Source organism: Coregonus lavaretus (genome assembly GCF_964263955.1).
Source record: "Coregonus lavaretus genome assembly, chromosome: 34".
In the NCBI taxonomy this organism is placed as follows: Eukaryota; Metazoa; Chordata; class Actinopteri; order Salmoniformes; family Salmonidae; genus Coregonus; species Coregonus lavaretus.
The window spans coordinates 11,930,794-11,942,972 of record NC_140021.1 but is presented as its reverse complement, the minus strand read 5'-3'; the positions used below and the strand labels follow the sequence as shown (position 1 = coordinate 11,942,972).

General features: G+C 46.5%; 1 protein-coding gene across 1 annotated transcript; it reads right to left on the bottom strand.

Annotated features, from left to right (window-relative positions):
• Positions 1-202: 202 nt before the first annotated feature.
• On the bottom strand, positions 203-10,892 carry tnk2a (tyrosine kinase, non-receptor, 2a; the record flags this gene model as incomplete). The annotated part of the gene is made up of 18 exons (XM_084151750.1): positions 203-449; positions 704-1,429; positions 1,611-1,811; positions 1,880-2,109; positions 2,210-2,254; positions 2,362-2,453; positions 2,674-2,868; positions 3,026-3,120; positions 8,026-8,172; positions 8,254-8,380; positions 8,507-8,688; positions 8,794-8,889; positions 9,024-9,176; positions 9,352-9,494; positions 9,634-9,751; positions 9,847-9,929; positions 10,536-10,695; positions 10,791-10,892. The coding sequence occupies 18 exons, from the start codon at positions 10,890-10,892 to the stop codon at positions 324-326; spliced, it is 3,021 nt and encodes a 1,006-aa protein (XP_084007876.1). The 3' UTR covers positions 203-323.
• Between the last annotated feature and the right edge of the window lie 1,287 nt (positions 10,893-12,179).

Genomic DNA, 12,179 nt, shown 5'->3' with positions numbered 1-12,179 from the left:
GTTCGTTCAGTGTTTCCCTTCGTATGACTCAACCAGGTCCTATAGTCTCCAGCAAGGGAATGATATGAATGGGGATGTCTGTTCTATGAACATTATTACTACCTTCAGCCTTAAATCTGTTGGCTTCACCTGGCTTCACCTGGCTTCCACTCATTGTCAGAGTTCTCTAGTATACAGGTGGGCTGGTCTGTAGTTAAAGGTCTGTAGTAATAGGTAAAGGTTTGTAGTTTCAGGTCTGTCGTTTTTAGAACAGTAGGTGTGTAGGGTTAAATGTCAGTAGTTTTAAGTCTGTAGGTCAGTGGTCCTGGAGTCTGGTGTCTGTCTCAGCCTACTTTTCCATAAGAGTCCAGTAGCATGGTGCGTGCCTGTTCTAGGTTCCACTGGCAACGCTCTAGAACCTCCTGGCACTCTGTTCTAGAACGCAGACCCAGCCGGAACAACTGTTCTACCTACAACAGAGAGATAGAGAAATATAGATGTTAGAGGGAGAGAGAGAGAGGGAAAGAGAGATGTTAGAGAGTGTGTGTGTGTGTGTGTTTGTGTGCGTGTAAACACAGATGCACACACACACCTAATGTTTTAGCATCTCATAGGTTCAGAAGTCTTGCGACTTCAGAAAGCACTTGAATGCATTTCTGACACAATAAACAGGTAAACACAAAGAGCACTTGAATGCAGCCTCACTGTTCTGAACATCTCTAACCTGAATGAGGCCGTTCTCCCGTTGCCTGCTGGGAGCTGTAGTTAACTGCTGAGTCCTGTGGTTGTTGTTGTTGTGGGAGGAGTTAGGCCTGGCCCCACCCCCGCCTGGCTGCTGTTGCACCATGGGTCGGACGGTGGCCATTTTGGCGGCTCCATACCTCTCTAAGTAGGCGGGACGTTCAGAACTCTGAGAGTTGTCAATAAGTATTGACAGGCCACGCCCCTCAGAGAGGGGATCCAATGAGGAACTGGGGGGAGGGGCAGCTGTGAGCATGGAGGAATAGAGTGAGGAGGAGGGAGGAGAGGAAGAGGGGGAGGAGGAGACTAGGGGGCCGAGAGGACCAACAACCCCGTATAGTCCAGTCCTCTGACGAGGAGACAAGGAGAGGGGAGGAGGGGGGAGACAAAGGGAGGAGGAGAGAGGGGAGACAGAGAGGGGAAGCACTAAAGGAAGGGGGGAGGAGGAGCGTGAGGATGGCTGAGAAAAGGCGTGGTCTCTGGGAGGGATTTGAGGGGGCGTGTTTTCCCTCTCACGTAGGGAAACGCGTTTGGAGGAGCGGAGGGGTGGGATGGGGGAGCGAGGGGGTAGCATGGGTCTGTCCTCATAGGAGGAAGAGGAGGAGGGGGGAGGAAGGTAGATCTGTCTGTGAGGGGCCAGGGAGAGGGGGAGGGGGGAGGAGGGGAGGGAACGGCCGGTCGTCATGGGAACACGCAGCTTCACCATCACCTGCAGGTCAGCAGGAAAAGAGAAAAACAACATGACTGTAAGTCACTTTGGATAAAAGCGTCTGCTAAATGGCATATTAAACAACGTTAAAACTCCAGACTCAAATGACAAACCTGTGGTGTGTGTGTGTGTGTGTGTGTGTGTGTGTGTGTGTGTGTGTGTGCGTGTGTGCGTGTCGTACCTCTCTCTGCAGCTCCTGGAACAGATCAGCTGACTGTGTTAAGCCCCTCCCCTCTGCATCAGTGTTGGGCGGAACTAACATCCCCTCCGGCAATCCAGTGATAGATCGAACCTCCTGGTCTGCCAATTGACCCTCGGCCTCTGTGGCAACTTCATCGTAGGCAGGAAGAGGGAGAGGCCAGTCCAGTATGGAAGGAAGGTCCTGGACGGAGAGAGGAGAGAAGAAGGTTATTTTGCCCACTGAGTGTGTGTGTGAGTGTGTGTGTGTACCTGGAGTGTGTCCTGGTCAGGTAGGCGTGTCTCAGTGAGAGGGGAGGGCGTGGCCGAGCTGAAGCTGTCATCGGTGAAGTCGATGAGCGAGACCTCGCTTTTGGCCGACCTCACACCTGGCCCCTCCCCCGTGCGGAGTTTAAGGCCTATAGCCGCGCCCAGCCTCTTCAGCCCCGACGAAGCACCTTCATATTCATCATCATCATCTAACACAGAGTCATAGAATGGCTCTACACACACACACACACGCACACACCGTTATCATCAATCAGAGAGTCATAGACAGCTCAACATATACAGGTAAATACACACTCAGCGTGGAAGACATACTCTTGATCAGGACAGCAGGCTGGGGAGGACGAGGAGGAGGCAGCTCTGAGAGACAAAAACAGAAAGAGGGAGAGAGTTTAGGAATTAATAAAAAGGTAGGAAGATATTGTAAGGAGAGAATAAATGTGTGTTTGTTTGTGTAGCCTACTCACTCCTGGTGCGGTTGGGTAGTTTGGTGGGCCGGGCAGTGGAAGGATCCATTCCCATAACATCAGGGGGGTCCATGGGGTTTCCCAAGTACAGGCTGGGTGAGGGGTAAAGACCAGGGATATAGTGGAGTTCAAACACAGTGTTAACACAGTACTTCAGGTGTTGTTTATAAAAAGTATTTTGGGACTTTTCCATTGGTTTTATTGTGCCTGACAAGCTAAAGAACAACAGCACTACTAACGGGGCTCTGCTGTCCTCTAGTGGTCAGACACTGTACCTGCAGGTAACAGCCAGGTCTCTGTGTGTGTGTGTACCTGTCTATGCGGTCAGCGTGCCCCCAGCTCCTGTGTGGGTCAGTGTCTCCGTGTCCAGTGTGAATGAAGGAGTGTGTGAGTGGTCTGCTGATGTCTTGGGCTGACAGGCCGCTGACCGACGTAACCACGTGGCGAGGAAACTGTCCCACACGCAACGTCCTCCTGTTCTGACCTCTCCACCAATAGAGCTCTGCTCTGGAGACAAAGAGACACACATGAACACACACTGATATGATTCCCTATTGCACTTTACAGAGAAGCATGTATGCTCTTCATATTAGATATCTATCTGACTTTCTGAATAATGAATCATTCTTCTTACACCCACCCACACACACACTCACAAACTGACCTGCCCTCGATGATGGTGATGATGTCATTCATGGTGATCTGAAGTTTATCTGGTTCTTCAAAGTCCTGCAGCGATCTCATGTCTGTAGGCATGGTCTACACACACACACACACACACACACACCATCATGATTATGAGTACTACGCGGGGAACGTCAAGCGCCGGTTTCCCGGACACAGATTGATCCGAATCCTGGACTAAAAAGCATGATTCAATGGAGATTCTACATGGAAAAATTCAACAGGACTAGGCTTAATCTGTGTTTGGGAAATCTGCCCCAAGATTTATGAAGCCAGCATCCATTTTTCCTTTGCACCTGCAGTCTTGCAATCACTCATGTACCTACAGTGCCCTCTGCTGGACACTTGGTGAACCATTCCATGAATGTCTGTGTTCTAGTGATGCGCGGGGTCACTTGTTTGTTTACCCGCTCCCGCCCGTAATTGCTAATAACCCATCCGCAACTGATAAAGTGAAAATCTGAAACCCACACCCGACCCTAATCCACTAATATAGAAAATGCTATGTACAGTCAGAGATGGCAGAGCGATATTTTGACAGGCCTTTTTTTTTTAGATAGGCCTATGTTTCTGCTTATAATTTCAGACATTTTGGTAGGCTATTTGTTAGTCAACCTGTCTACAATTAGATACATGCGGCTTCACTACTTGTTAGCCATAGGCGGCGCGTGAGTTTCAAGTTTGGGGAAGCAAATTACAATAAAGCATTCCATGCATCATCACATTTGCAGACTTATGCAAGCCTACTATTCCTAATGTGATGAGTAGATTGGATTGTCATAATTTAGGCTAATAATAATATAACTCAATCATTGTTCGCCAAAAAGACCGTTCAATGCATGGCTGAGCACGTAGTGGCGAAGAGTGGCCTAAGCAATAGGCTATATCAGATACGTTTCTTCTCCTTTCTTTGCATGAGAAAAATGTGGCCTTTTATAAACACATTTCATGCAATTCTACTACACTTTGAGGGAGCGTGGAATGTCTACCAGAGCTGTTGCCAGATAATTGAAAGTTAATTTCTCTACCATAAGCTGCCGCCAACGTCGTTTTAGAGAATTTGACAGTATATCCAACCGGCCTCACATCCACAAACCACGCCAGCCCAGGACCTCCACATCCGGCTTTGGGGGGTGCTGAGGAGTATTTCTGTCTGTAATAAAGCCCTTTTGTGGGGAAAAACTCATTCTGATTGGCTGGGCCTGGCTCCCCAATGGGTGGTCCTGGCTGCCAAGTGGGTTGGCCTATGCCCTCCAAGGCCCACCCATGGCTGCGCCCCTGCCCAGTCATGTGAAATCCATAGATTAGGGACTAATGAATTTATTTCAATTGACTGATTTCCTTTTATGAACTGTAAGTCAGTAAAATCTTTGAAATTGTTGCATGTTGCGTTTATATTTTTGTTCAGTATACAGTATATACAGTGGGGGAAAAAAGTATTTAGTCAGCCACCAATTGTGCAAGTTCTCCCACTTAAAAAGATGAGAGAGGCCTGTAATTTTCATTATAGGTACACGTCAACTATGACAGACAAATTGAGGAAAAAAATTCCAGAAAATCACATTGTAGGATTTTAATAAATGTATTTGCAAATTATGGTGGAAAATAAGTATTTGGTCACCTACAAACAAGCAAGATTTCTGGCTCTCACAGACCTGTAAGTTCTTCTTTAAGAGGCTCCTCTGTCCTCCACTCGTTACCTGTATTAATGGGACCTGTTTGAACTTGTTATCAGTATAAAAGACACCTGTCCACAACCTCAAACAGTCACACTCCAAACTCCACTATGGCCAAGACCAAAGAGCTGTCAAAGGACACCAGAAACAAAATTGTAGACCTGCACCAGGCTGGGAAGACTGAATCTGCAATAGGTAAGCAGCTTGGTTTGAAGAAATCAACTGTGGGAGCAATTATTAGGAAATGGAAGACATACAAGACCACTGATAATCTCCCTCGATCTGGGGCTCCATGCAAGATCTCACCCATGGGGTCAAAATGATCACAAGAACGGTGAGCAAAAATCCCAGAACCACACGGGGGGACCTAGTGAATGACCTGCAGAGAGCTGGGACCAAAGTAACAAAGCCTACCATCAGTTACACACTACGCCGCCAGGGACTCAAATCCTGCAGTGCCAGACGTGTCCCCCTGCTTAAGCCAGTACATGTCCAGGCCCGTCTGAAGTTTGCTAGAGTGCATTTGGATGATCCAGAAGAGGATTGGGAGAATGTCATATGGTCAGATGAAACCAAAATATAACTTTTTGGTAAAAACTCAACTCGTCGTGTTTGGAGGACAAAGAATGCTGAGTTGCATCCAAAGAACACCATACCTACTGTGAAGCATGGGGGTGGAAACATCATGCTTTGGGGCTGTTTTTCTGCAAAGGGACCAGGACGACTGATCCGTGTAAAGGAAAGAATGAATGGGGCCATGTATCGTGAGATTTTGAGTGAAAACCTCCTTCCATCAGCAAGGGCATTGAAGATGAAACGTGGCTGGGTCTTTCAGCATGACAATGATCCCAAACACACCGCCCGGGCAACGAAGGAGTGGCTTCGTAAGAAGCATTTCAAGGTCCTGGAGTGGCCTAGCCAGTCTCCAGATCTCAACCCCATAGAACATCTTTGGAGGGAGTTGAAAGTACGTGTTGCCCAGCGACAGCCCCAAAACATCTTTGTGAAGACTTACAGAAAACGTTTGACCTGTGTCATTGCCAACAAAGGGTATATAACAAAGTATTGATAAACTTTTGTTATTGACCAAATACTTATTTTCCACCATAATTTGCAAATAAATTCATAAAAAATCCTACAATGTGATTTTCTTGAATTTCTTTTCTCAATTTGTCTGTCATAGTTGACGTGTACCTAGGATGAAAATTACAGGCCACTCTCATCTTTTTAAGGGGAGAACTTGCACAATTGGTGGCTGACTAAATACTTTTTTTCCCCACTGTATCTCTTAGTTTAATACTACTATTTTCTTACTTTCGTAGCTCCTCGTCAGAAGCAGAATTTTGGTTAGTAGTTAGGCTTAACTGTCCTCTCCAAGTTTAGCTGGAATTTAGCCCAAAAGGATTTGAGAAAAGTGATTGGTTGACGATTGGTTGATTGGTCGTCTTGCGCTGCGCAGAATATCAGATCTCAACAAAGTGTTTAATATCACCGGTACCACATCCTTATGACATATACAGTATATATATATATACAGTATATATATGTATATATATATATATATATATATATATATATATATATATATACACACACATATATATACACAGTGAGGGAAAAAAGTATTTGATCCCCTGCTGATTTTGTACGTTTGCCCACTGACAAAGAAATGATCAGTCTATAATTTTAATGGTAGGTTTATTTGAACAGTGAGAGATAGAATAACAACAAAGAAATCCCAGGTGTCTTTTATACAGGTAACGAGCTGAGATTAGGATTACACTCTTAAAGGGAGTGCTCCTAATCTCAGCTTGTTACCTGTATAAAAGACACCTGTCCACAGAAGCAATCAATCAATCAGATTCCAAACTCTCCACCATGGCCAAGACAAGGATGTCAGGGACAAGATTGTAGACCTACACAAGGCTGGAATGGCCTACAAGACCATCGCCAAGCAGCTTGGTGAGAAGGTGACAACAGTTGGTGCGATTATTCACAAATGGAAAAAACACAAAAGAACTGTCAATCTCCCTCGGCCTGGGGCTCCATGCAAGATCTCACCTCGTGGAGTTGCAATGATCATGAGAACAGTGAGGAATCAGCCCAGAACTACACGGGAGGATCTTGTCAATGATCTCAAGGCAGCTGGGACCATAGTCAACAAGAAAACAATTGGTAACACACTACGCCGTGAAGGACTGAAATCCTGCAGTGCCCGCAAGGTCCCCCTGCTCAAGAAAGCACATATACATGCCCGTCTGAAGTTTGCCAATGAACATCTGAATGATTCAGAGGAGTACTGGGTGAAAGTGTTGTGGTCAGATGAGACCAAAATCAAGCTCTTTGGCATCAACTCAACTCGTCGTGTTTGGAGGAGGAGGAATGCTGCCTATGACCCCAAGAACACCATCCCCACCGTCAAACATGGAGGTGGAAACATTATGCTAAGGGAGTGTTTTTCTGCTAGGGGGACAGGACAACTTCACCGCATCAAAGGGACGATGGACGGGGCCATGTACCTTCAAATCTTGGGTGACAACCTCTTTCCCTCAGCCAGGGCATTGAAAATGGGTCGTGGATGGGTATTCCAGCATGACAATGACCCAAAACACACGGCCAAGGCAACAAAGGAGTGGCTCAAGAAGAAGCACATTAAGGTCCTGGAGTGGCCTAGCCAGTCTCCAGACCTTAATCCCATAGAAAATCTGTGGAGGGAGCTGAAGGTTCGAGTTGCCAAACGTCAGCCTCGAAACCTTAATGACTTGGAGATGATCTGCAAAGAGGAGTGGGACAAAATCCCTCCTGAGATGTGTGCAAACCTGGTGGCCAACTACAAGAAACGTTTGACCTCTGTGATTGCCAACAAGGGTTTTGCTACCAAGTACTAGGTCATGTTTTGCAGAGGGGTCAAATACTTATTTCCCTCATTAAAATGCAAATCAATTTATAACATTTTTGACATGCGTTTTTCTGGATTTTTTTGTTGTTATTCTGTCTCTCACTGTTCAAATAAACCTACCATTAAAATTATAGACTGATCATTTCTTTGTCAGTGGGCAAACGTACAAAATCAGCAGGGGATCAAATACTTTTTTTCCTCACTGTATATATATATATTAATTTTTTTATAAGCGCAACTTGACTGCAAGAGACAGGTGGAATGTCTGACTGAAATACGTTACAAATCACATTTCTTTTTAAATTATTGGTGTGGTCACCCTACCCTAAATCCACCTGCCCTGCGGAGAGAACCGCGGGGACTGCAGGTTAGGAGTCACCCGCGCATCCCTAGTCTGGTCCCTACCTCCAATAGAAAGTCTCTAAGGGCGGTGAATGTTGGTCTGTCATCAGGCTGAGGGCTCCAGGTCTGCAGCATCACGTTGTAAACATCCTGGGGACAGTCTGCTGGCTTCACCAGCCTCTCCCCCTCCACATCCACCTTATGGAGAATCTACACACACACACAAACTTATCAAGCACTACCGACAGACACTTATTGTGTGTGTATGTGTGTGTGTTTGTGTGTGTGTACCTGGCTGCCGTTGAGTCCTAGCCATGGCTCCTGTCCGTGTGTAAACATCTCCCACAGAGTGACTCCAAACATCCAAGTGTCTGAAGCATGAGAGAAACTCCTGCTCCTCAATGACTCTGGAGCGCACCTAGAGAGAGAGAGAGACACATATAGAGAGGAGGGGGGGGGGTTAAGGATAGAAAGAGATCATATTGTTTAGTACAGGATCATGCAGTGAGAATGCACACCCACACTCACCCAGTCACTCACTCACCATGCGAAGGGCACCTTGTGGCTCTCTTCCATAACGTATGTATCCTGGTGTGATGGCAGCGCTCTCATCAGACCAAAGTCACCAATCTTCACCATTTCATTGGTTGACAGCAGGACGTTCCTCGCCGCCAGGTCTCTGTGGAGGAATCGCCTCTGTTCTAGATATGCCATGCCACACGCCACCTACACACACACACACACACACACACACTTAGCAGATGTGAACTAACTAGCTAGTGAGCACTAGCTAATCATGCAGTAGCGTCACACACGTACACACACACTGACCTGTACAGCGTAGCCACACAGAGAGGAGATGAGGATGTGTCCCTGTCGCTTCCTCAGACGATCCAACAGAGAACCAAGAGGAGCCAGCTCTGTCACCTACACACACGTTAGAGATCCATTAAGTAATACGAGGTATGGTAAGTGTGTGTGTATTTGTGTGTGTATGTATGTATGTGTGCGTATATCTGTGTGTGTGTGTGTGTGTGTGTGTGTGTGTGCGCGTGTCTTACCATCTTCATGGGGTGTGTGAGCACCACTCCATAGAGCCGTATGAGGTTCTGGTGGTTGAGGGAGTGCATGGCGTTCACCTCTCTGATGAAATCATCCAAGCCCTCAGTGTCTAACACACTGTCTGTCTTCAGACACTTCACTGCTACTGACAGCTAGAGAGGGAGGGAGAAGGGGGACAGAGGGAGTGAAAGAGAGGAAGAGAGAATGACGTTACTTTGTGAACCAGCTCTCAGATGAAATCATCCCCTATTGTTGTTCAAATAGTTGTATTTTCCAGTTTCCTGGGCGGGCTCGCTCGCTCGCTCGCACGCATGCACACACACACACCATTTGTCCATTGGTTCCAGTCCACTCTCCTCTCCTGACGACTCCGAAGGTTCCATCTCCTAGTCGTTCACACAGCTGTAGCTCTGCCTCTCGGATCAGACAAGTCAGGGCTGCCCCCTGCCCATCGCTGGACGGGGTTAAGCCTTCAAACACCAGGCGCAATAAGAGTTAATATAATATAATTATGCGAGTTAGCATACTCCAATTATAACTCCTTAACAACAATATTGTTTATACAAATAAGCATGAGTAGGTCAGAATCTTATCAATTATAAAACTAACCTTGAGTAAGGAATATGTCAAACAAACACACATACACACCTTGAGTTGTTAAGGTGGGCGACGCCCCCCGGAGCTGCTGGGGGTCGGAGTCAGAGTCAGTTCGTTTCCCTGGAAACACCTGCTGGCCCAAACACAGAGACTACTGCTCAGAGTGACTCCACACACTCACACACACACACACACACACTACAGCTAAGAGGGATTCAAACTCACTGTGTGCTGTACCTTGCTCATCCAGGACTTGCGTTTATAGAGAGCTCTCCTCCTCTTGACTGCCTCCCAAAGCCTCCTCTGGCCTGCAACACACAGAGAATACATTACACACTGTCAGCCTACCTCTGACAAACTGCAACCCCATCCCCTATGTATGTGACACCTTGGTTAAAGGACAGAGAGAACAGAACAGAGTGTAGGGAGGAGAGGCAATAAGGCGTGATATGACCTCGTTGTGACTGTGTTATGACCTCGTTGTGACTGTGATATGACCTCGTTATGACCGTGATATGACCTCGTTGTGACTGTGATATGACCTCATTGTGACCGTGATATGACCTCATTGTGACCGTGTTATGACCTCGTTGTGACCGTGTTATGACCTCGTTGTGACTGTGATATGACCTCGTTGTGACCGTGATATGACCTCGTTGTGACCGTGTTATGAACTCGTTGTGACTGTGATATGACCTCGTTGTGACCGTGATATGACCTTGTTGTGACCATGTTATGACCTCGTTGTGGCTGTGTTATGACCTTGTTGTGACCGTGATATGACCTCGTTGTGACTGCGTTATGACCTTGTTGTGACTGTGTTATGACCGTTTCTGGAGGAATAGACCTGGTAAATCCACTTTGAACTTTCCTTGATTTTTTAAATACTTTAAAATACGATATACTTTACATACCTGGGCGCCCCATGCCGATCTTCTCCAGGTCTTCATTCTTAACGTAGTCGAAGTGTGACAGGCGCGTCACGTTCAGCTCGTCACGGATACGCAGGAAGTACTGCTGCAGCTGAACGTCTGTTAACAGATCTACCAACCACTCTGTTCCCTCCTCCGTCATCTACACACACACACACACACACACACACACAAACACAGTCAATAAACTAACAACAAAATCAACCAATCTCTAACACAGTATATAAAATACTTTACCATCTGTTCTTCCCCTCTCTCCTTCGTTACTCCCTCCTTCCTCTCTTCCTCCTCCTCTTCTCTCTCGTAGGACAGACGCTGGTACATAGAGTTCTCTGCCATGGCTGCTGCTCACTCCACACTCGTCCTACAATCTCTCCCTCACCCTCCCTCGGTCCTCTATAATTTTGTCCTGGCTTCAGCCGTGTGTGTGTATGTGTGTGTGATAAAGCAGTGTTAAGTCTAAGTTCCTCTCTGCGTCACTCTGCTCCAAGTCTGCCCAGTGTTGATCGCCCCTCAACCTCACAACCTTCTACCTTATCAATACACACACCAGGAGACTCCACTCTCTCCTCTCTCCATCCATTTCTATTAGCCAAGCTAAGATATATATCTATACACTCTCCCTTTCTCCTTCTATACTGACTCACCACTGCACAGCACACCTCTACACCTCCCTACCCTCTCTCTTCCTCCCTACCCTCTCTCCTCCTCCCTACTACTCTCCCTCTCTCTGACTCTTAGCATCCTCTGTCTACTGTTGAATAATACAACATCCCTGGAAAGAGAGAGGGAGAGAGATGCGGTTGAGGCAGAGACCAGGTAACCATGACAACTCAGTGAGCTATTACCATGCTGAGTGATGACAGCTGACAGGGCCAGTGAGTGATAAGTGAGTACTGTGCATATCAGAGGGTAAGAGGGAGACTGAGGAATGGAAGTAGATGGTGGCAGTTATTCTCCCATCTTGGACTCATTCAGCTCAACACTTGTGAGGTATGAACATAGGCACACACACTAAATGAGTGGAGAAACAGTGCTTACTCTGTCTCTGTCTTATTGAGGACACTCTGAATATCGGAAGCTAAATATAGCCTGTATTCCTCTTCTCTCTGGATTATCAAACAGCACTGCAGTGCAGACTTCTGTTGCTATAGGGAAAATACCGTACTCTCCCTTCTCTCCTGTTAGTAAACAGTCGCTCTTGTTAAATACCCATACATGACACTAGGCTAAATAACAGAGATGCGCATCGAATCTAACACGTACACTTCAGCTTTTCAAATGTATCGACTGAAGTGTTAAACATAACATGTCGCACCAGTGGACCATAAAATGATTAGCCTATTAAAGGTACCCTAATTAGTGACAAAGATCTGAATCAAGATAACAGTATCGTTCATGCTGGCGCTCAGAGAGAGATGGAAAAATAGAGCCTCCCTATTTTCTCAACCTCACCAAAACTCGCCTTAATCGGTTGTTTTCAAAAACATTAATTGTTCTCTTGGTAAGAAGCGCCCAGTTGATTCCTGTCAATTTTCTCTTCGTTAATTCCTGGTCGCGTGCTGCTGGGATTACAGGCGTTGCGTCACCGCGTCAAAAACGGTACGTTCCAGGCCGCAAACATTG